Source organism: Somniosus microcephalus, chromosome 3, assembly GCF_052327205.1.
Source record: "Somniosus microcephalus isolate GS21.2 chromosome 3, FLI_Smic_1.0, whole genome shotgun sequence".
In the NCBI taxonomy this organism is placed as follows: Eukaryota; Metazoa; Chordata; class Chondrichthyes; order Squaliformes; family Somniosidae; genus Somniosus; species Somniosus microcephalus.
Window position 1 is genome coordinate 110,082,709 of NC_140989.1, and position 25,858 is coordinate 110,108,566.

Here is a 25,858-nt window from a genome sequence, read left to right on the forward strand (position 1 = left end):
ATATGTCGAAGCCATAATCATGCCTTGGGGAGAAAGTGGAGATCAAATAAAACTGCACGTTCTAAAAACGGTGCGGAATGAATGGAATAAACTGGGTCACTGCCAATGCACAATTTCACAAAGAGAACAGGGGCAGTGCCAAGGCAGAATGGGTTTTATCTGCTAACTTATGCAATCAGGTCAAAGCGCTACAGTTCTGCTACATCCAGTCATGAATGATGGTGGACAATTAAACAAACGGAGGAGGAGGCTCCATGATCATCCCCATCCTCAGTGATGGCGGAGCCCAGCACCCGAGTGCAAAAGACAAGGCTAAAGCATTTGCAACCATCTTCAGCCAGAAGTGCTGAGCGATAGTCCATCTCAGACTCACTCTGAGGTCCCCACCATCACAGAAGTCAGTCTCCAGCCAATTTGATTCACTCCACTTGATATCAAGAAAAGGTTTAGCTCACTGGATACAGCAAAGGCTATTGGCCCTGACAACATTCCAGCTGTAGTGCTGAGACTTGTGCTCCAGAACTAGCCGTGCCTGTAAACAAGTTTTTCCGGTACAGTTATAACCCTGGCATCTATCCGACAAAGTGAAAAATTGCCCAGGTATGTCCCGTCCACAAAAAGCAGGACAAATCCAATCCGGCCAATTACCGCCCCATCAGTCTACTCCCAATCATCAGCAAAGAGATGGAAGGTGTCATTGACAGTGCTATCAAGTGGCACTTACTCACCAATAACCTGCTCACGATGCTCAATTTGGGTTCCGCCAGGACCACTTGGCTCCATACCTCATTACAACCTTGGTCCAAACATAGACAAAAGAGCTGAATTCTAGAGGTGAGGTCAAGGCAGTATTTGACCGAGTGTGGCATCAAGGGGCCCTAGTAAAATTGAAGTTAATAGGAATCAGGGGGAAAGCTCTCCACTGGAGTCATACCTAGCACAAAGGAAGATGGTTGTGGTTGTTGGAGGCCAAACTTCTCAGCCCCAGGACATCGCTGCAGGAGTTCCTCGGGGCAGTGTCCTAGGCCCAACCATATTCAGCTGCTTCATCAATGACCTTCCCTCCATCATAAGGTCAGAAGTGGGGATGTTCGCTGATGATTGCAGTGTTCAGTTCCATTCGCAACTCCTCAGATAATGAATATATAAGTGCCTGTATGCAAGAAGACCTGGACGACGTTCAGGCTTGGGCTGATAAGTGACAAGTAACATTCGTGCCACACATCTGCCAGGCAGCGACTATCTACAACACGAGAGAGTGTAACCACCTCCCCTTGACATTCAACGGGATTACCATCGCCGAATCCCCCACCATCAACATCCAGAGGAGGGTCACCATTAACCAAAAATTTAATTGGACCAGCCACATAAATAATGTGGCTACAAGAGCAGGTCAGAGGCTGGGTATTCTGTGGCGAGTGACTCACCTCCTGACTCCCCAAAGCCTTTACACCATCTACAAGGCAAAGTGAGGGGTGTGATGGAATACTCTCCACTTAGAAATATATCGCAGTTCCTTCATTGTTGCTGGGACAAAATCCTGGGACTCCCTTCCTGACAGCACCTTCACCTCATGGACTGCAGTGGTTCAAGAAGAAGGCTCACCACCACCTTCTGAAGGGCAATTAAGGATGGGCAATAAATGCTGGCATTGCCAGCGATGCCGACATCCCATGAATGCATAACAATAAAAAATAAAAATGAGGTCCTAATACCTCTCGATCTCTTGACACTGTACAGGCCGGAATTTTACCGGTGCTGAGAGGACGGGAGGACGGGATCGGAGGCAGGACAACTGTGAAAATAGAAATGATTGACAGCAGGTCGGTACCCGACACCAAGTGGCCTGGGAGGCAATTGACATCATAAATGCATTATTAACAGCCAATTAAGTATTATTTTATGCCTACCTTTCAATTTTACGTGCTCCCCCACAGGTTACCCACTGCTCGGGGAACACGTCAGCTCAGCATTTCGTGAGTGGATTCAGCATTGAATTATCTCATGATCTGACAGCTGCCAAAGTTGTATAAAAGATCCCATGTTACAGCTGTTCACTTTCAAAGCTCAGAAACTGTTGGTTACTGCATTTGGAAGACATATTGAGCTTTCTGCAGCTTGCAAGTTTTTGGAGCCAATTCTCTATCCAGTGCCACCTCATTGGAACAACCTCTGTCACCACTGACAGATCGCTTCTGTCATCTCAACCTCACCTACCATCTATTCCATCAACATCAGTGCCCTTGAAAATATCTCACTTTGGTCCTCAGAATCCCACCAAGATCAGCCTCAACACCAGCATCACCAGGCACACCAGCAGCAACAGCAACAACACCAGCCTTCTCTGCAATCAACTGATGCTGCATAGGACACAGGGCATCAGCACCCAAGCATATTGTTGCTCAGGACGCCAGGGATGGCCTCACCATAGCCAGGTTTACTTCACTTTACTTTTCATCGGTCAATCTGTAGTACATTGCCACAGTACATCAGAGTTTACCTCTCAGCCAGCTGTCTGTAGGGAGGTTACAACCACAAGCCAAGCATATCCTCATAAGAAGGCAAGGAAAAATCACATGATAGTCACCCATGCACTCTCTCAGCAGTCAGTGCAGGACAATAGTGGTGGGGACATGTGAGCAGACCAGCCCAGGCCCTCTCAGCCACAGGTGGAACAGGGACCAGAGTGAGCAGGGGATGGGCAGAAAATGTGGGAGTGAAAGTGAATAAGTACTTGAAGATATCTGCTATCAGGAAAAAAATATATTCCTCAAATTTTTCATTAAATTTTATGGCCAATAATAGTTTAAGTACTTTTTAAAATACATTTAATGCATATGTTGAAAATGTGCTAAACCTAAATATACCTGATTTACTTTCTAAAAGAAAAGAAAGACTTGCATTTAAATGGCACCTTTCATGATCTCAGGACATCCCAAAGCACTTTACAGCCAATGTAGTACTTTTTGGAGAGTAGTCACTGTTGTAATGTAGGAAACCCAGCAGCCAATTTACATACAGCGAACAGCAACATGATAATGACCAGATAATCTGTTTTAGTGATGTTGATTGAGGGATAAATATTGGCCAGGACACTGGGGAAACTCCCCTCTCTTCTTAAAAATAGTGTCATGGGATCTTTTACGTCCACATGAGAGCAGACTCAGTTTAACGTCTCATCCGAAATACGGCACCTCCGACAGTGCAGCACTCACTCAGCACTGCACTGGAGTGTCAACCTAGATTTTTGTGCTCAAGTCTCTGGAGTGGGACTTGAACCCACAACCTTTTGAGTGCTACCAACTGAGCCACGGCTGACACTCTGTAAGGACCTAAATGATCTTCTTCTGCACTGAGCATTAACTTTGAAGAGATCTGTAAAATACACGCAGAGCTCCTGAAAACACATCAGGATAGATTTTCTCATTGGTTACAACCAAGTAAAGGAGGCAATGTGAACATAACTGATTGGAAATATGGATGGAGATGTGTTATGATGAATTCCCATCCATCTAACCAACCATAGAAGGATATTTCAGATGAATACGTGGCTAGAGGAATGGTGCAAGGGGGAGGAATTCAATTTCCTGGGACATTGGATATTCTGGGGGAGGTGGGACCAGTAAAAACTGGACGGTTTATGCCTGGGCAGGACCGGAACCGATGTCCTAGGGGAAGTGTTTGCTAGTGATGTTGGGGAGGGTATAAACTAAAATGGCAGGGGGTTGGGAACCTGTGCAAGCAGACAGAGGAAAGGGAAGCAAGGATAGAAACAAAAGACAGAAAGGAGAAAAGCAAAAGTGGAAGGCAGAGAAATCAAGGGTGTAAATCAGACAGGGCCATAGTAAATAAGAATCCTAAAAGGACTAAGAGTGTTAAAAAATCAAGCCTGAAGGCTTTGTGTCTTAATGCGAGGAGCATTCGTAATAAGGTGGATGAATTAGCTGCGCAAATAGATGTAAACGGATATGATATAATTGGGATTACGGAGACATGGCTCCAGGGTGACCAAGACTGGGAATTCAACATCCAGGGGTATTCAATATTCAGGAAGGGCAGGCAAAAAGGAAAAGGAGGTGGGGTAGCATTGCTGGTTAAAGAGGAGATTAACACAATAGTAAGGAAGGATATTAGTTCTGATTATGTGGAATCTGTATGGGCAGAGCTGAGAAATACCAAGGGGCAGAAAACGTTAGTGGGAGTTGTATACAGACCCCCAAACAGTAATGCTGAGTTTGCGGATGGCAATAAATGGGAAATTAGAGATGTGGGCAACAAGGGCACAGCAGTTATCATGGGTGACTTTAATCTACTTTTAGATTGGGCTAACCAAATTAGTAACAATAATGTGGAGGAGGAATTCCTAGAGTGTATACGGGATGGTTTCCTGGACCAATATGTCAAGGAACCAACCAGAGATCAGGCCATCTTAAACTGGGTATTATGTAATGAGAAAGGATTAATTCGCAATCTTGTTGTGTGAGGCCCCTTGGGGAGGAGCGGTCATAATACGATAGAATTCTTCATTAAAATGGAGAGTGAAGTAGTTGACTCAGAGACTAGGGGCTAGATTTTCAGTGGCTTGCGCCAGCAGTTAGCGCCTTAAGAGAAGTGATTTTCGGGCGCTATGCGTGTAGCGCCCGGGCGCAGTGCAGTTTGCGCCCCGCCCCAAATTAAGTTGCCCGTTAGCGCCGGCGCAAAGTTTAGCGGCCGCCTGGATGCGCGCGCAGAAAATGACGTCACATCCTCGTGCAACGCCCTTTGGCCGCCCCGAATCCAAACTTCAGTCGGACCGCCCCATTGTGCGGCTGGCGTCCAGAGCGTTTGTAAAATGGAACGCAACACAACCTGGGGAGCGCAACTTAAAGGGCCCTCCTCCTGCACTATAGAAGGCAGTCTGCATGTGTTGTCTGGAAGGATCCAGTGTCCTCCTCCTCCTCCTCCTCCTCCTCCTCCTCCTCCTTTCACCCCCAGACTCTGCCTTTGAAAAAACACATGCACCCTTCCCCTTTAAGAGCTCACTGGCACCAGAGTGTCTGCCGTGCGCTGCGCCCGAGCTCGGGTGTTGCGCTCTGCACCGCCGGCTTAGCGCCTAAAGATAGTAGTGGAACGCCTCTTTTAGCGCTCCACCAACCTCTTAGGGCGAAGCCACTGAATTTCCGGCAACGGGGCGCTACTTTGGGGCGGGCGCTAACTTCGGGCGGGCGCTAAGGTTAGCGCCCCAAAACTGTCTATACTGAAAATCTAGGCCTAGGGTCCTGAATTTAAATTAAGGAAACTATGATGGTATAAGGCATGAGTTGGCTAGGATGGATTGGGGAACGTTATTAAAAGGGTTGACGGTGGATAGGCAATGGCAAACATTTAAAGATCGCATGGATGAGCTACAGAATTCGTTCATCCCTGTTTGACATAAAAATAAAACAAAAAAGGTGACTCAACCGTGGCTAACAAGGGAAATTAGGGATAGCATAAGATCTAAGGAGAGGACCTATAATTTGGCCAGAAAAAGCAGCAAATCTGAGGATTGGGAACAGTTTAGGATTCAGCAAAGGAGGACAAAAGGATTAATTAAGAGGGGGAAAATAGATGATGAGAATAAGCTTGCAGGGAACATAAAAACTGACTGTAAAAGCTTCTATAGATATGTGAAGAGAAAAAGATTGGTGAAGTCAAGCATAGGTCCCTTGCAGTCAGAATCAGGGGAATTTATAATGGGGAACAAAGAAATGGCTGACAAATTAAATACATACTTTGGTTCTATCTTCACAAAGGAGGACACAAATAACCTCCCAGAGATGTTGGGGAACATAGGGTCTAATGAGAGGGAGGAATTGAATGAAATCAGTATTTGTAGGGAAATGCTGTTCGGGAAATTGACAGGATTGAGGGCCAATAAATCCCCAGGACCTGATAATCTACATCCTAGGGTACTTAAGGAAGTGGCCCAAGAAATAGTAGATGCATTGCTGGTCATCTTCCAAAATTCTATAGACTCAGGAACAGTTCCCATGGATTGGAGGATAGCTAATATAACCCCACTATTCAAAAAGGGTGGTAGAGAGAAAATGGGGAATTATGGACCGGTAAGCCTGACATCAGTAGTGGGGAAAATGCTAGAGTCCATTATAAAAGATGTAATAGCAGAGCACTTGGAAAACAGTGATAGGATCGGACAAAGTCAGCATGGATTTACAAAAGGTAAATCATGCTTGACTAATCTACTGGAATTTTTTGAGGATGTAACTGGTAGAATAGATAAGGGAGAACCAGTGGATGTGGTGTATTTGGACTCTCAGAAGGCTTTCAATAAGGTCCCACATAACAGATTAGCGTGTGAAGTTAAAGCACATGGGATTGGGGGTAAGGTACTGTCTTGGATAGAAAACTGGTTGGCAGACAGGAAGCAAAGAGTTGGAATAAACAGGTCTTTTTCTGAGTGGCAGGCAGTGACTAGTGGGGTACCACAGGGATCGGTGCTAGGACCCCAGCTATTCACAATATATATAAATGATATAGACGAGGGAACTAGATGTAATATCTCCAAGTTTGCAGACGACACAAAGCTGGGTGTGTCTGTGTGCTGTGAGGAGGATGCAGAGAAACTCCAGTATGATTTGGACAGGTTGGGTGATTGGGCAGATGCATGGCAAATGCAGTATAATGTGGATAAATGCGAGGTTATCCACTTCGGTGGCAAAAACAGGAAGAGAGATTATTATCTGAACGGCAATAGATAATAGACCTGGGTGTCCTTGTGCACCAGTCGCTGAAGGTAAGCATGCAGGTGCAGCAGGCGGTTAAGAACGCAAATGGTATATTGGCCTTCATAGCGGAAAGATTTGAGTACAGGAGCAAGGATGTCTTGCTGCAGTTGTACAGGGCCTTGGTGAGACCACACCTTGAGTATTGTGTGCAGTTTTGGTCGCCATATCTAAGGAAGGATGTTCTTGCCATGGAGAGAGTGCAGCGAAGATTCACCAGACTGATACCTGGGATGGCAGGAATGACGTATGAGGAGAGATTGGGTCGATTAGGCTTACATTCGCTAGACTTTAGAAGAATGAGAGGGGATCTCTTTGAAACTTATAAAATTCTAACAGGACTAGACAGACTAGATGCAGGAAGGATGTTCCCGATGGCGGGGGAATCCAGAACCAGGGGTCACAGTCTAAGGATAAGGGGTAAGCCATTTAGGACTGAGATGAGGAGAAATTTCTTCACCCAGAGAGTGGTGATCCTGTGGAATTCTCTACCACACAGGGCAGTTGAGGCCAATTCATTAAATATATTCAAGAAGGAGGATGAGACCGGGAAATTAATGGTGGGAAATATGGAGATGGCAAAAACACTGAATGAATATTTTGTATCAGTCTTTACAGTAGAGGACACTAAGAATATCCCAACACTGGACAAACAGGGGGCTATAGGGGGTGAGGAGCTAAACACGATCAAAATCACTAAGGAAGTGGTACTCGGTAAAATAATGGGACTCAAGGCAGATAAATCACCTGGACCTGATGGCTTACATCCTAGGGTCTTGAGGGAAGTGGCGGTAGGGATTGTGGATGCATTGGTAATAATTTTCCAAAACTCCCTGGACTCGGCAAAGGTCCCGGCAGACTGGAAAACTGCTAATGTAACACCCTTATTTAAAAAAGGGCAGTAGACAGAAGGCTGGAAACTATAGGCCGGTTAGCCTAACATCTGTGGTAGGTAAAATTTTGGAGTCCATTATTAAGGAGACAGTAACAGGACATTTGGATAATCATTTAATAGGACAAAGTCAGCATGGTTTTATGAAGGGGAAGTCATGTTTGACAAATTTGCTGGAGTTCTTTGAGGAAGTAACATATAGGGTGGATAAAGGGGAACCAGTGGACGTAGTGTATTTAAACTTCCAAAAGGCATTTGACAAGGTGCCACACTAAAGATTATTGCTTAAGATAAAAAATCACGGGATTGGGGGTAATATTCTGGCATGGATAGAGGATTGGCTATCGAACAGAAGGCAGAGAGTTGGGATAAATGGTTCATTCTCAGAATGGCAATCAGTAACTAGTGGTGTTCCGCAGGGGTCGGTGCTGGGTCCCCAACTCTTTACAATCTATATTAACGATTTGGAGGAGGGGACCGAGTGTAACATATCAAAGTTTGCAGATGATACTAAGATGGGAGGGAAAGTAGTGAGTGAGGAGGACATAAAAAACCTGCAAGGGGACATAGACAGGCTAAGTAAGTGGGCAGAGATTTGGCAGATGGAATACAATACTGGAAAGTGTGAGGTTATGCACTTTGGCAGGAAAAATCGTAGAGCAAGCTATTATCTTAATGGCAAGAAACTGGAAAGTACTGAAATACAAAGGGATCTGGGGGTCCTGGTGCATGAAACTCAAAAGGTTAGTATGCAGGTGCAGCAAGTGATTAAGAAGGCCAATGGAATGTTGGCTTTCATTGCTAGGGGGATAGAATATAAAAATAGGGAGGTATTGCTTCAGTTGTACAAGGTATTGGTGAGACCGCACCTGGAATACTGCATACAGTTTTGGTGTCCATACTTAAGAAAAGACATACTTGCTCTCGAGTCAGTACAAAGAAGGTTCACTCGGTTAATCCCGGGGATGAGGGGATGGACATATGAGGAGAGGTTGAGTAGATTGGGACTCTACTCATTGGAGTTCAGAAGAATGAGAGGCGATCTTATTGAAACATATAAGATTGTGAAGGGATGGATCGGGTGGATGCGGGGAGGATGTTCCCGATGATGGGTGAAACTAGAACTAGGGGGCATAGTCTTAGAATAAGGGGCTGCTCTTTCAAAACTGAGATGAGGAGGAACTACTTCACTCAGAGGGTGGTAGGTCCATGGAATTTGCTGCCCCAAAAAGCTGTAGAAGCTACATCATTACATAAATTTAAAACAGAAATAGACAGTTTCCTAGAAGTAAAGGGAATTAAGGGTTACGGGGAGCGGGCAGGAATTTGGACATGAGTCTAGGTTCGGATCGGACATGGCCCTGTGGGTAGCGGAGCGGGCCCAGGGGCCGTGTAGCCTGATCCTGCTCCTATTTCGTGTGTCTAATTCTGTTAGATTCAGGAGATGGTTCTGTGATAGTAGATTGGCGGTTAGGATCAGATCAGCCATGATCTTATTGAATGGCGGAGCAGGCTCGAGGGGCCGATTGGCCTACTCCTGCTCCTATTTCTTATGTTCTTATGTTCTTATGTTCTTATTACAAAATGTTGAGTTCATTTTATTCTTCACATGTTTATTGTAATGCTGTGGAGCTGGTTTTGAAGGTAGGGATTCAGATCTTAGGGCATCATTTTACCCTGACCCGCCAGGAGGGAAATGGCTGGCTTCAAACCAGATGCTCATTTTACACTCTGCCAGATTTTACTCTCCATTGACTTCAATGGACGACACAATCCTGCCCCATGGGTTAGGTTAAACTCACCACCACAAGACAGGAAACTTTCGTTTAACCGGAGGTTAAATGTCCAGAAAGTTCTATCTATCGGCAAAATTCAGGAGCCGTTTCCTATAAGTTTTTTTACTTCTCGTTGCTTTTTTTTTCCAGTCAGGCTCTGCCAGGTCTAGCTGAAACTGTTGCTTAGCTACAGAGACGCTTTTAAGCTGCGGCCGACTGTTTTGAAGCTGTTGCTAAGCAACAGGGTTTGTTGATTCACACGGAGCTCAAAAGCTCCGTATGTTTTAACATTAGCGCTGGTTTCTACCGCAGTTTTGATGGTACGGCACCAGCTCGGTCCCGTGAGTGCCGGATACCAGAAAGTTTCCTGTATAAAACAGCTGCCGATTCGCTAGCACCTGTTTTGCACTATCGCACAACATCAAAATTACCCCCTAATATTTAGTGAGCAACGTTAAACTGAGCAATTCAGAGAACAGCAAAAAAGACTACTGACCAGTTGGTGTCCTTGATGTGAATTCAGGGTCAAAATGGAATGTGTCCTCTGGTCTTCCCACAGCTGGTTTAAATGGCGGTTTAATTTCTTTCCTGTATAATTTCTATTGGGAAATAATACATTTCAGTCACTCAAAACTAAATAGGATAAGCTTTAGTTTCCTCCATTCTTAGTGCACTGGTTAATGCTTTTACATTAAATTTCTGTCTGTGCCATTTTAACATAGCCATTGACCCATTAACATGTGCATTAACCAGTGCAGTAAAATAGTGCACAAAGAAAACTAAACCTCTGTATTTTTCATAGCAAGTGATGACACAACATTACAATCCTCATTTTCTGTTATATTATATTGAATATTTACTGTTAATTCATTACTGAAAGGTAACTGGTGCTGTATTACTATAGACCCAGGTACTGTCAGATCCAACATCGACAATATCTTTATTATGACTTTATCCATTTTGCTGCATTCAGCACATCTACTCCATAAGAGAAAGAAAACTTGAAAATGAACCTTCTCTCTTGAAATAAACTATAGACTAAATAAAGCATAAAGGTATGGCAGTTAGCGTGGATCTCGAGGTGCTTTTATATTGCCTACTTTAACTCTTCCTGTCTCGAGAGAGTAACCTCCGTGCACCACTCTTCTTTTACTTTGCAGTCAGTCGATGGCTCAGTTGCTGCTTTAGCTCTTACAACAATTCTTTAATTAGCTTAGACATCTCGAGGGATGCTTATGTTTATAACATTCTAAACCAAAACCGAGACATTTACCTGCATGTGTAGAATTATTCAAGTGAAAGACCTTAACAATGCTCTTGTTCTAATTGTTCTCCCATCATCGTGTACCTTTACTGGAGATGTGCCTGCTCATTGGGAATGATCTAGTGTTGCACCCATTCTTCCTTCAAATTTGTCTCTGACAAGTGCTTGGAGTTGATGAATTTTATGCTTTCTTCTAGTTTTAATTTTATTTCAAAATCTTTGTTCTACCAACAGGGGATCAGATGGTTACATTTACTTTACTGAAAGTGTCTCCTTCAACCCAATAGCACTTGACCAACTATAGTCCCCAAGCATTGGGGCATTTATATTATAGTATGCACCTGACAGGGAGAATCCCACCACTCCCATCAGCTACATTATGGTAAGATAAAATCATCTGTAGTTATTCTTTGATCCAAGAAATTAAATTCAGTAAAAGTCACCAAAGTTATTTGGCAGCTATGAGCTATGTTGCTAGACACGCTAATGGAAATCTGCATTGACAATCTCTGTAAGCTATTTCCTCCTCTACTTCCATTTTGAACTCTGCATGCTCGCTCTCCTGCTTTCAGTTGTGCAAATAAAGTAAATCCTGAATAAATCTGCATGTTTCTTGTTGTGACTCAACAAATACTCAACAAGGAAAAAAACATAAATGCTGGGTCAATCCTTTAGCATACAGTACACCTGTCAGCTCCCAGCAGCAATTTTAGGAGGATGAGCAAAAGCTAGCATTGGCTTTATTAATGCTGCCTAAAAAAAGCCTGACCTTAATGCACAATGAATGTGTGAGCTACTCAACATCAATGGATTGTTGTGAAATGTAATCACCATTGTTATGTAAGCAAAAGTGACAGCCATTTTGCACACAGCAGTGTCCCATCAACATGAATGATTGGTTAATCTATTTTTGTTGATGGAGATTGAGTGGAGAGTGGAGATTGTTGGTAAGGATCCTGGGAGAGCTCCCCACTCTTCTTCAAATAGTGTCATGGGCTCTTGAACTTCACCTGAACAGGCAGATGAAGCCTTGGTTTAACATGTCCTCCAAAGATGTGCTTGAGTCCTGAGATTGAGCTTGAGCCCACTACCTTCCTGACTCAGATACAAGAGTGCTATCAACTGAGCTAAGATTTCACAATTATGCAGCCTTTAAAGTGCAGAAATTTAAATGTGGCCTACTCCAGTTTTCTAGCCTTACAAAAGACAATTCCTCTTAAAATAATTAACTTTTAAAGCCAAGCTTTGAGAATGCTATGTGGAGATTACTGAATGGCTCCATACTGCACACAACTGCCTCTAGTTCACTCAAGCATTTGTCATTCAAGAGTGATCCAGCTAGTCTTTTTCTGAGAAATCAAACCACATTTCATGGAGAGACGGCCACGGCTGATTCCCCAGGATGTCAATGACAGGGGGAGAAAGGAAAAGAAAATGTTGCAATTTTTTTGATAAACATAAAGACATATAGAAGTACTGTACTACATAACAGAGAGGGTGATGTATGATCTTTCATCCAGTATAGTACAAGTCAGGAGAAGAAACTGCTGCTTAGGTCAGGAAAGTTAACGTGACTGAATCCAGTGGCAGAACTGAGCTAATGTTCTGACATACGCAATAACATTAATGCCGCACCTAAGGGTAAGAATTCCTTTGACAGCATCATCATCAATGAGTTTGTGATGATGATTTCTCTTCACTATTTCTTGTGAAAATGTAACATTTTCCAAAAGAACTTAGAACAGAGGAATTCCTCACAAACCCATTTACAAAATCATTACACAGAAGGTCCCATTTATAAGTGGACAGCAAATCATGTGTCCAATTCCCTGATGTATACTCTCGACAGGCAAAGTGCCTGCTAGGGACACAAATTTGTATAACTATCCCAATGGCACCCAGAATAATTCTTATCCCTAATGCTTTAGTTTACTTTTCTGTCTTTGTTTTTGATACATGTACACCAATAGATCAATATAAGGGGGGAGATTTCTTCTTTGCACTATGTGCAACAAAGTCATAATTATGGATTTTGTGGTAAGAATAACAGTGAGGCTATCAGCACGCACCCTTATTAAGGAGCAAATCGGACAGCAACTTCTGGTGTCCACACATGTGCAGTTAAACGCAGAAATCAGGACGTTGCAGTCCGAGTTGCCCTGCTCCTCCAGAAGTTTCACTATCTCACCGAGAGACTAGCCATTGAAACAAATGAAGGGCGTGAAGTTGTGGTACTTACATATTAGATATCCACTAAACATGCCAGAAAAAGTTAGGGCTTGTTCATTTAAGTGTAAGTGAATTTTTTTAAAGGCGTGATAAGTCTTAATTACTTGGCCCTATAACCATCCCTTACTCTTACCTTTCTACACTGCCTTCCTACTCTCCTGCTTCTGTTTCAGTCTTGACTCCCTCTTGGATAAGCCCACAGCTTCCTTCTGTGTCTCAATCAAGATTCATTTAAAATTTAACCCTGACCGGCCGAGTTTTCCGGGCCTCGGGAAACCCGATGGCTAAAGGGAGTATTTCCAGCATTTTCTGTTTTTATTTCAGATTTCCAGCATTCACAGTATTTTGCTTTTGTGTGAGTATATAAAACCTCATCAAGAGTACTAACAGTGTGTATCATAACTCACATAGTAGAGGGGGAAAAATTTGGTTGCTTTGCGCCTCCCATTAGCGCCCTAAGAATGGGGCGCAAAGCAACTAGCGCCCGGGCGTGGCGATGTTTGCGCCGCTCACGAAATGGACCAGACATTTTGCGGCGGCGCTAAACACTATCACCACGATCTCCTGTGCCCGCAGATCGTGACGTCAGTCAAGCGTGCAACGCCCCGGACCGGATATTGACTGGCGCCCCCTGCCTTACCGCCTGCCGCTAGCAACGACAGGTTGAGGGGAGCGTTTTGCAGTCAGGAAGGGACTGGAGGAGCGCTATTTAAAGGTGACCGCTGCCTGTCTTTTTTTGCCCCACACATTCTGAGAGAGAGAGAGACTTCTGGAGAGATTCAACGCTGTGTGAAGGAGTTTTGGGTACTGAGCAGCACTTTGCAGGTTCAATTTGATTTAACTTTCCTTGCATTGATTTAGAAGAGACTATGGGGGCTGCACTCTGGGTTCTTTCCCTGGGCCTCTCCATTGATCTTTCCAGCAGATTTGATGTACAGGTCTCTCCAGGCCGAGATTCAAGGCTGTAATGAACAGGGTGTGGATGGAAAGCAAGATCGACCCGCCCCTTTAAGAACTGGCCGGAGCCAGTGTGTCTGTGTTCCATTGCTGTTCCACCAGCGCTCTGAGGTAATGCCTCGCTCTTCGGCGTTAGTGCCTTAAGAGAGGTGTGTAGCACCCGATTTAGCACTCCAAACACCTTCAGGGGTGATAGAAGCCAAGTTTGCAGTTGGAGGCGATAATTAGCACCAGGCGCTAAACTTTGCACCCGGCCGATAATTGCGCCCCAAACGGGGCGATACCGAATTTCTCCCGAGTTTATTAAAAAATATTTATAAAGTACTGATAGTGAGCATTTAGAAAGTCACTGAGTACTGAAGCTGAGTATATAAAAACTGTACTCGGCATGTGTGAAAGAGAAATAAATTTAACTAGAAAACTGCTCGCTTGCCAAAATTTAGCAATTTAGCACAAGCGAAGTTGTTACTTTTTTCACAATTATTTTTAGCTCTGCTTTTTGAAACAGACCTCTTGAAAACAGCCTTAACTGCAGACAGATGTAAAGTGACTGTTTTAGCCATGTCAATTCCAATGCCGTCATCTTGTTGCCCCTGCAGTTGTTGAAATCATCCCATAGTATAAACAGGGCAATTTAAACAACAGGAGAGAGAAAGTTCAATCACATTGTAGTGCATCGCCACAGCATAAACAAAGGAAGCATTTTTTTTTTAAACGTCATTGATTGCAAAGAAGCTGATTAGCAGTACAGAACTGTGTTCATTAATAGTGAATCTCATTAACTATAGAAAAATTCAAACTGCTGAACTTCAGAATTGCAGTGATGCACTTACATTCCAGTCTATAGTTCCAAAGAAACAGTGTCGTTTTATCTCCTCAACTCCATCAGGTCCAGCACCTTAAAACCAAAATAAAAATACAAACTAAGGAATCAGTGCTTCTGAAAAGTTATTGCTTCATAAAGGCACGTAAATCTGATCGCGAATGTATGCAGCACACCAAATGTAATTTCTATAATTGGTTCTTCAGGTCATGTAATGTGACAAAGCTGAAGGCTTTCATCATATACTCAATTATTTTTCTTCCCGCTATGTGATGTTAAAACCCGCATGCTCCTTTGAAGTTGGTTATGGTGAATTGTAAAGCTGCAGCATGCTCCAGAACTCCAAAATATTATAAATTCTAATGATATATCCTGCATATAAAAAAGTAGTTGTGTTAAAGTGAGTTAAAGGCAGCAACATAAACTTGGAGTTTGACACACTCCAAACCAACTATTCCCAATTGATCGCTCTGATCTGATGTGTGTCTTTAAGGGACAAATCAGTAGCTCTGTTAAATTTGCCAGCTTTTAAAATTAATTTTGATCACAATATCGCTTTACTTTTGTCAAAATAACACTATTTCACTGCATGATAGTCACTTTTCTTTCTTTGCACAACAATGTGTGAAGAAAAAGTTGAAATATTTACTGTAAAATAACTCAATTTTGGAGAAAACTTGCATTAACAGTGAAACCAGTTAACTAGACTTCAAAACATGTGTTCCTTTGCAATGGAGAAAATAACCATCAGACAAACCAAAGGTTAATGGTTTCCTTATCCTCAATGTCAGCAGAAAAAATCTTTAATATGGGGAGAGCTGAGAATCACAAGTAACTCAAAATATACCAGATTATTCCTTTCACAGACCCCTAATCTAGCAGCTAATCTATGCTTTATCTATGCTTTATTACCTTTGAACAAAATAATTGAGTTACCCAGGAAAACACATAGATTAACAATAAAGATGGCTTAATTTAATAATCACATTCATAATTGGTCATGCAATTTTCCAAGGAGATGTAAAATATATCTACCTAATCTGTTGCAAGGGTTCCGCTTGAAAAGTGCTCGCAAAAGGCTTTGGGCTTCTGGGCTTAAGAACTGTGGCATTCCCAGTTTGGCTCTGGAAGATATACACACAACAAATACTTTTCAGTGAATAAAACAAACAAAAGTTATTTAAAAGCATTGTGGGGGAAATCTCTTCCTTTCCCTCTCAGATTATTTTATTCCCTAACTTTCACCTCCTCTCCAGGAAACAGTGTCTCAACCAACCACAGACACCACATGCCCACTGGTACCTCTGCTAAGTGGGCATCTGGTGACTGAGGGCCAAGAGAGTGAATGTCAACAGATTGGTCAACCATAGTGGGCATCTGAACTGAACACAATCTTGTCCTTAGTTGACACATGCACATGCACTTTCAAGCAAGGATCACTGGATAGCAATCAAGAGCATGAAATCTGACTGATACTTTTTCTCTCCCTAGTCCAAGAATGTTAAATTGAATTGTCATATCCCCACTGCACCCTGGCCAAAATGAACTACCTCAAGACAGACCAGGGATCAAACTTAGGACGTCCCTGGTCTGCGTGGCTCAATAATACAGTATGGGTGGAGCTATGAAATACCAAAGGGCATAAAACCCTATAGTCCTCTCTAACAGTAGTTACAGTGTTGGACAGAGTATAAATCAGCAAATTAGTAACAAGCGTAATGCAATAATCATGGGGGACTTTAATATTTATATAGACCGGGCAAACCAAATTGGCAAAAGTGGTTTGGAGGACGAGTTCATGGAATGCATTGGTGACAGATTTCTAGAACAGTATGTCGAGGAACCAACAAGGGAACAGGCTTTTTTAGATCTAGTATTGTGTAATGAGACAGGGTTAATTAGTAATCTTACAGTAAAGGATCCTCTGGGGAAGAGTGATCATATTATGATGGAATTTCATATTGAGTTTGAGAATGATATGGTTACATCGAAACTAATGCCTTAAATTTAAATAAAGCCAATTATTCAGGTATAGGGGCGAGTTGGCTGAAGTAGATTGGAAAATTAGATTAAAAGATATGATGGTAAATAAGCAATGGCAAACATTTAAAGAAATAATTCATAATTCTCAACGAACATACATTCCCTTGAGGAATAAAAACTCCACAGGAAAAGTGGTCCTACCATGGCTAACTAGAGAAGTTAAGGATTAGATTAAAATAAGAGGCTTACAATGTTGCCAAACAGAATAGCAAGCCTGAGGATTGGTAGGGTTTTAGAAATCAGCAAAGGATGACCAAGAAATTGAAGAAGAGGGAAAAAATAGAATCTGAGAGTAAACTAGCAAGAAATATAAAAATAGATTGTAAGAGCTTCCATAAGTATGTAAAAAGGAAGAGATTAGCAAAAGAAAATGTGGGTCCCTTACAGGCAGAGACAGGAGAAATTATAATGGGGAATAAGGAAATGGCAGAGATGTTAAACAAATATCTTGTATCTGTCTTCATAGTAGAAGACACAAAAATCATAGTCGGGAACCAAGGGTCTAATGAGAGTGAGGAACTTAAATTAATTGATATTAGTAAAGAAAAAGTACTCGAGAAATTAATGGGACTAAAAGCCGAAAATTCCGCTGGACTTGATGGCCGACATTCTAGGGTGTTAAAAGATATAGCTGCAGAGATAGTGGGTGCATTGGTTTTGATCTTCCAGAATTCCCTAGATTCTAGAATGGTCCCCGTGGATTAGAAGGTTGCAAATGTAATTCCGCTATTCCAGAAAGAAGGGAGAGAGTAGCCTGACATCAGTAGTAGGGAAAATGCTAGAATCTATTATTAGGGACGTGGTAACAGGCCACTTAGAAAGTCATAACATGATTAGGAAGAGTCAACATGGTTTTATGAAAGGGAAATCATGTTTGACAAATCTATTAGAGTTTTTTGAGGGTGTAACTAGCAGGATAGATAAGGGGGAACCAATGGTGTAGTATATTTGCATTTTCAAAATACATTTGATAAAGTGCCACTAAAGAGGTTGCTACACAAGATTAGGGCTCATGGTATTGGGGTAATACATTAGCTTGGATTGAGGATTGGTTAATGGACAGAAAACAGAGAGTAAGAATAAATGGGTCACTTTTGGGTGGCAGGGTGTAACTAGTGGATAACCCAAGGATCAGTGCTTGGGCCTCAGCTACTTACAATGTATTTCAATGATTTAGATGAGGGGACTGATTGTAATGTACTGAAATTTGCTGACGATACAAAACTAGGTGGTAAAGTAAGCTGTGAGGAGGACGCAAAGTGGCTGCAAAGGGATATAGACAGGTTAGGTGAGTGGGAAAGAAGATGGAAGATTGAGTATAATGTAGAGAAGTGTGACATTATCCACATTGGTAGGAAGAGTAGAAAAGTAGAATAATTTTTAAAAGGTGAGAGACAAGTAAATGTTGTTATGCAGAGGGATTTGGGGGTCCTTCTACATGAATCACAGGAAGTTAACATGCAGGTACAGCAAGCAATTAGAAAGGCAAATGGTATGCTAGCCTTTATGACAAGAGGGTTCGAGTATAAGAGTGAGGAAGTCTTGCTGCAATTATACAGGGCCCTGGTGAGACCACACCTGGAGTGCTGTGTACAGTTTTGGTCTCCTTACCTAAGGAAGGATATACTTGCCTTAGAGGGGGTGCAACAAAGGTTCACTAGATTGATACCTGGGCTGGGAGGGTTGTTCTATGAGAAGAGATTGACTAGAATGGGCCTATATTCTCTGGCGTTTAGAAGAATGAGAGGTGATTTCATTGAAACGTAAAAATTCTTAAAAGGCTTGACAGGGTACATGCTGAGAGGGTATTTCCCCTGGCTGGAGAGTCTAGAAGTAGGGATCATAGTCTCAGGATAAGGGATCGGCCATTTAGGACTGAGATGAGGAGAAATTTCTTCACTCAGAGGGTTGTGAATCTTTGGAATTCTCTACCCCAGAGGGCTGTGGTTGCTCAGTCGTTGAGTATATTCAAGACTGAGATCAATAGATTTTTGGGCACTAAGGGAATCAAGGGATATGGGGATCGGGCGGGAAAGTGGAGTTGAGGTCGAAGTTCAGCCATGATCTTATTGAATGACAGAGCAGGCTTGAGGGGCCATATGGCCTACTACTGCTCCTATTTCTTATGTTCTTATGTTATGTTCTTATGGTGCATTTACCCATTGAGCTACTTAATCTTATTAACGGTCATTCACTTTATATATTACTAAACACCAATCTTTTTTCTGCCTCAGATTAAACGTGTTTGCACCAAAGCAATCTCAGAATTTTGGCTTTAGTATAAACAGAATCCTCGGGAATGTGGTGGATTATTGATTGAAAATTAAAGAGGCACAGTGTTTATTAGCAGTGTGTGACAACCCTTTTTTTCTGTGTGGTAGGGTAGAGGAGTTAGAGGCTCTATGTATAATTCTTGTAACATTGGTGTCACATTTAAGTGACTCAGCTCTTGTTTTCCTTCCCTCCTGACCTGTGTGGAGGTGCTTAAATTCTACTCAATGGGCTAGAAATTGCAGTTGGAGGCTTACCTCCAGAGTACGCCTCCGACCCGCGAAACAATTACGAAAGTATCTGCTGGCGGCCAGGCTGTGAAGAGTTGCAGTCTCAGGCCTCGGGGCGGAGGGCAGCATAATGGCCCACGGATCCCAGGGACGCAGGCGGTGCGGAAGCGTACCTGGGATCACGTTGGCCCAGTCCTCCAATCACAAAGCAGAATTCCATTTTAATCATTTCCAAATCTAATAATTATACAATGTACAAAATTGGAATTTTATTCATAATTACCTGCAGTCCACCAACCTCACTAAAAACTTAATTTTTTGATAATAGTTTTATACATCATTAAAACTGTAATCTGGGCCAATATTTCCATAAACTCATTTAATGCAGTGTGGGTGCATAATTTAGGATATGAAAATGTTTAATTAAAGTCTCAGATATCCACTTACGCTGATGCAAACAGGCCCTGCGCCTGCTTGCATCAATTTTAAGAGTTTCGTGCACAATTGCTGGCCAGTCGTGCACCAGCGATTGTTTTTTCATGGCCCCCGTGGATGGCCTGTCAATGCATACATTCACAGGCCGCAAGTTCCGGATTTCACACATGCGCAAGCACTTGTGGAAATCCCGATCTTGTGGTGAATTACAAAGGGAATACAATGGAACAGAGTATGCCGTCATACACACCACAATTTCAGGGCCAATGATTTCTCTTCATAATACATCCGAGATAAAGAATTCTCCTTTTGAGTTAATCGATCACAGAACTGCTTTTGGTGCAATGAGTTAGGCACCAAGGTTGCCATGCTGATATCTCTCTCAAATGTGAATCTTTGGCATTGGTTAGTAGGTCAAGTGGAAAGGCAAATTTTAGTACAGACATATGCACATATAGAGGCAGGGATGTGCAAAATGAATGACCCAACCCCATTTAATCACCTGGATTATTTCAATCCAACCTAAAGCTTGGTTAAAAGAAAACTATTAAAGCTTCTCATCACAAATGCAGCAGGAAGACTAGAATATTGACCCAAGCTAGGATGTAAATGTGCAACTAGAGGGATTAGCTAAGCAGTCTCTTTCTCCAAAAGCATCAGGAGCTCTTCTCTCACACCGTGCTATTTGAAATAGGATGCCAATAATGCACGGTATCTAAATTCTTTTAGCAGTGAACAAATCTTACAATTTTTCAAAACCACTTACTTGAGGATAAGTGCCATGGTTTCCTTCCTGTCCTTGCCTTGGAAAGGAAGCGATCCTGTTAACATCTCAAACTAGGCAATAAAATCAAAACAAATATGTTATAGAGATATCACCTAAGTACAGATAAATCAAAACAAATATGTTAGAGATATCACCTGAGTACAGATAAATCTGCCATGCATCCTTTTAATAGTTAACATGATCTGCATGAATCATTTGACTATTCAAATTATTCATCCCATTCTGCGGCAAAAGTGAAGATGTTTACTGTTGTGTATGTACCTTTAAGAGAATAACTGGTCTCAGACTGCAGTACCGGCAGTCACCACCCCTGTATAAAAGGCGCTAGCGAGCCTCTGTTTTTCAGTTTTCACTATTGACTTCCACCAGTAAAGACTTGTTTGTTTTCACTCCTGCTGGTCCGTGTCTCAATCATTCACGGACTTAACACTGGCGACGAGTAAGAAACGAACTTACCTGCAACTCGGCAGCACCTCAGACGACGTTGTTGAAGGTCGAAGCCAGAAGAAAGAAAAAAAAAATAGAGTCCAAAGAAACTCGAGAAACGGACGTCGACCGTCAATCATCGGTTTGAAAACTTGCAGAAGAGACTGTCAAGAGCCAGGTTCGGTTCACCAGTCTGTGGTTTCCCAGCTAGTCGGCTGGTGGCAGGTAGTGCACTGATCCTTCCTGGGCTGCGGCGGGCTAGACCTCGATCGGGTGGCTCTGCAACAGGGCCGGGCAGCGAGTTGGGAAGCAAAGAGAGAGAGAGAGGGTGGAGCACACAGGGCGCGGCCGGTGCTTCGAAGCCGGGCAGCGTTCGGACCTAAGAAGAGGGAGGGAAGTGTCCCAGAGGGTCCGCTCCACGACGGGAAAATAATAAAAGAAAAAGAATCAATATTTAACGCGCAAGAAACCGTGGAAAGCAGCACTAACAACAGCGGGGAAGAAGGCAAAGCGCGGGAGGCGCCATTTTGTTAAATCGGGGAAGAAGGCAAAGCGCGGGAGGTGCCATTTTAGATTTGCAAGATGCCGAAGACTGGCTGTATCACTGCTTTTGATAATACATGAGAGGACTGGACCACGTATGTGGAAAGAGTCGAGGTATATTTCGATGCAAACGAAATAGCGGAGGGGAAAAAGGCATCGATATTGCTAAACTTAATGGGCGCTAGAACGTACGGCCTATTGCGGGACCTGATTACTCCAGCCAAACCGAAGGCGAAGAGTTTTAACGAAATTGTTGCTGTCCTACAGGAACACTTAAACCCTGCACCGCTGTTGATAGCAGAAAGATTTAAATTCCACAGGAGAACTCAGCACAAAGATGAGAGCAATGCTGAGTATCTTACGGAACTACGCAAGCTATCAAAGCACTGCCAGTTCGGAGCAGGACTGGCAGATACCATACGGGACAAATTTGTCTGTGGACTCCTGAGTGAAGGAACACAGAAGAAGTTACTCTCAGAAAAAGAGCTGACGCTAGATAAGGCTTTCAGCGTGGCAGTATCGTATGAAGCAGCAGCCAGGGAAGCTGCAGAAATTCAACAAAAACCACAGGAATACGGCACCCACGAAATGACACGGGGATTTGCAAAATGTTATCGCTGCGGCAGAACTAACCATGACCAGAAGGACTGCTGGTCCAAAGACAAAATATGCAGACAATGCAGGAAGATTGGACACATTACACGAGTTTGCAGGTCTGGGTAGAAGACCAGCGACAACAAAAAGGCTACTAAGGAACCGTACAAGAAAGTACAAAAGATGGCGGACAGTAGTTCCGAAGACCAGATGAGCGATAGTGAATCCGGGAACAGGAGACTAAGCTGTCTCAAACTTCACAATGTAATCGCAAAAGAGGATCACCGAACCATTTGGGTCACCCTCACGATAGCAGGGTCCCAAGTTAAAATGGAATTGGATACAGGATCAGCGCTAACCGTCATGAATCGACGAGACTACGAGCGGCTATTTTCACACATACCCTTGAGAGAGACATCCATCGTCTTGACGACGTATACGGGGCAAAAAGTATACCCCAGAGGAAAAATAAGGGTGCCTGTCGAATACAATGGCAAGAAAATACGGAAATTGTATCTCTACATACTGCCAAATGGTGGACCACCCTTATTGGGACGGGAGCGGATCAGGAAGATAAACTTAGATTGGCATTCCATTCATGCAATGACGGTGGCTGGTAAAAAGGATGAGGACGTCACTCCTGGACGATTGTCAACAATCTTAGCTAACGCCAAAGAGGTATTTCAAGAAGAACTGGGCACGCTTAAAGGCGTAACCGCCTCGATAAAAATAGAAGAGAATGCAGTTCCCAAGTTTTTCAAAGCAAGACCGGTACCATATGCAATTCGCCCAGCCGTCAAGGCAGAGCTGGAGAATCTGGAGAAGGCGGGCGTGTTGTGTAAGGTCGACTGGAGCGAGTGGGCGACACCCATCGTTCCTGTCATGAAGAAAACGTTAAGCAATAAGTCCGGAGAGCCAAGGAAGATTCGCATCTGTGGGGATTTCAAGGTGACGGTGAACCCAGTCCTTCACACAGTACAATATCCTCTTCTAAGGATAGAAGACATCTTCGCCTCACTGTCTGGAGGGAAGCGTTTTACAAAAATTGACCTAGCACAAGCATATTTGCAGATGGAGGTTGAAGAGTCCCCTAGGAAGTGTCTCACGATAAACACTCACAAAGGTCTTTACCAGTATCGTCGATTGGTATTCGGAGTAGCATCGGCTCCGGCGATATGGCAAAGAGCGATGGAACAAGTCCTGCAAGGGATTCCGGGGACTCATGTTACTTGGATGACATCCTTGTAACAGGTGAAGATGACAGTGAACACCTTAACAACCTAGAACAGGTGCTCACTAGACTACGGGAGCATGGGCTGCGAGCCAACCGCCCCAAGTGCGAATTTTTTAAGAAAAAGATACCATATTGTGGCCACGTGATTGATGAAGAAGGGTTACATAAGTCCCCTGACAAAATTGAAGCGGTTGTTAAGGCCCCAGCACCTGAAAATGTGTCGCAACTGAGGTCATTCCTCGGATTGGTGAATTACTATCATAAGTTTTTGCCGAATTTGTCGACAATTCTGCACCCACTGAACGCCCTGCTACGAACGGGGGTAGCATGGAAATGGAGCGATGATTGTAAGCGTGCTTTTCAGAAGAGTAAGGACTTAATCACTTCAAGGGAAGTATTGGCTCACTACAACCCAGCACTGCCAATCAGGCTGGCGTGTGATGCATCTCCCTATGGCATTGGGGCGGTACTGTCACATAAATTCCTTGATGGTTTAGAGAGGCCGATAGCTTTTGCGTCACGCTCGTTAACTTCTGCCGAGCGTAACTACGCCCAGATTGACAGAGAGGCCCTCAGCCTAGTGTGGGGGGTGAAGAAGTTCAATCACTACCTGCACGGTCAAAAATTTACTCTACTAACCGATCATCAACCTCTTGTCTCCATTTTCAACCCTCAGAAGGGCGTACCGATAATGACAGCACAACGGCTGCAGAGATGGTCCCTTTTCCTAGGGGCACACCAATATGACATCGAGTACAAAGGAACTAAACAGCATGGAAATGCTGATGGATTGTCACGCCTACCGTTGCCGACGGTGGAAGAAGAAGACCTTGCAGTGGATCCAATGGAGTTATTCCACTCGACCATAGTCGAATGTCTCCCTGTGACGAATGCAAACATAGAAAAGGAAACACGGAATGACCCGACACTATCACGGGTCTATGATTTAACGGTGAAGGGATGGCCAGCACATGGCGAACCACTGCTGCCAGCATTCTCGCCGATAAGAGAACAGCTGTCAGTGTGCAGAGGAACCTTGATGTGTGGATCCAGAGTAGTAATTCCACCTAAGTTGACGGATAGAGTGCTCAATGAGCTTCATGAGGGTCATCTGGGTGGGGTAAAAATGAAGAACTTAGCCAGAGCTTTTGTGTGGTGGCCGGGAATCGATAGAGAAATCGAAGAGATGACCAAGAGCTGTGCAGGATGCCAGAAGGTCCAAAACGCCCCACCACAAGCTCCTCTGCATCCATGGGAGTGGCCCTCATCTCCATGGCAAAGGGTGCACATTGATTTTGCTGGTCCCTTCATGGACTCGATGTTTTTAATTGCAGTGGATGCACATTCAAAGTGGCCAGAGGTAATAAAAATGTCCTCAACCACCACAGAAAAAACTATCACAGTTTTACGAACCATATTCACCAGGAATGGGCTGCCTGAACAGATTTGCTCTGACAATGGACCATAGTTTGTGTCTGAAGAGTTCCGGAGGTTCTTAAAGAACAATGGTGTTAAGCATTACACATCTGCCCCATATCATCCAGCCACTAATGGATTGGCCGAGAGGTTTGTCCAAACATTCAAGAAGGCTATCAAGGCAATGTGTAATGAAGATATACCCCTACAACACAAGGTGGACAACTTCTTGTTTGCCTACCGGAATGCGACACATGCGGTTACCAACCAAACTCCAGCCATGATGTTCTTCAATCAAAGACTACGATGCCGCTTGGATTTGTTTAAGCCAAACGTCCGAAGAGATGTGGAGAACAGGCAGTTTCAGAATATGCATGAAAGGCCGACCAGGAGTTTTAAGATAGGTCAACCAGTCTTGGCCCGGGACTACCGCACTGAGAAATGGCAGCCAGGAACGATTTGTACACGACAAGGACCTCTCATGTATACCGTGGACGTTGGGGAGAGCATTGTAAGACGCCATGCGGACCAGATTCTAGAGTCACTGGAAAACGTCAACTCCACACCACGATCTGATACACCTGGTAGTGAAATCGACGTTCCAATTGCAGCTACCGCAGAACCGGTAATATTGGAAGCAGATGAACCAAACAACGACATTGATCCCGACTCAACATTGCCAGAAGAACCTGATACCCCAAAGAGGCGTTATCCAGACGGAATCAGGAAGCCTCCTCAAAGACTGAACTTATAATTGCTTAAACTTAACCAATGTATCTAGCAACAGTAATTGTGATTGTAATTAGTTATCATTTAGTTGTTAAATGAATGTTATGTACTGTTTATCTAAAAGGGGAGGAATTGTTGTGTATGTACCTTTAAGAGAATAACTGGTCTCAGACTGCAATACCGGCAGTCACCACCCCTGTATAAAAGGCGCTAGCGAGCCTCTGTTTTTCAGTTTTCACTATTGACTTCCACCAGTAAAGACTTGTTTGTTTTCACTCCTGCTGGTCCGTGTCTCAATCATTCACGGACTTAACATTTACCAACCAGCACAACCTGTTAGAGCACCATAAGCATTCAGTACGGTTTGAACTTTTGAATGTCTCTCTGTTCTATGCAACATTTTTACATATTAGGTGATATTAATAATTGGGTGGAGCCAGGGACAA

At 43.4% G+C, this 25,858-nt stretch overlaps 1 protein-coding gene across 4 annotated transcripts in view; it reads right to left on the reverse strand.

The window, feature by feature from the left end:
- LOC147121259 (ribosomal protein S6 kinase alpha-2) overlaps nt 1-25,858 on the reverse strand; it is an 823,768-nt gene that overhangs the window by 126,223 nt on the left and 671,687 nt on the right. For all 4 annotated transcript variants that reach the window (XM_085981473.1, XM_085981472.1, XM_085981470.1 and 1 more), the window contains 4 exons: nt 20,450-20,520; nt 15,740-15,828; nt 14,715-14,779; nt 9,928-10,030 (listed from right to left, as the gene is read on the reverse strand). In XM_085981473.1, coding sequence (XP_085837599.1) covers nt 9,928-10,030; nt 14,715-14,779; nt 15,740-15,828; nt 20,450-20,520 — 328 coding nt within the window. The remainder of the gene's footprint in view (nt 1-9,927; nt 10,031-14,714; nt 14,780-15,739; nt 15,829-20,449; nt 20,521-25,858) is intronic.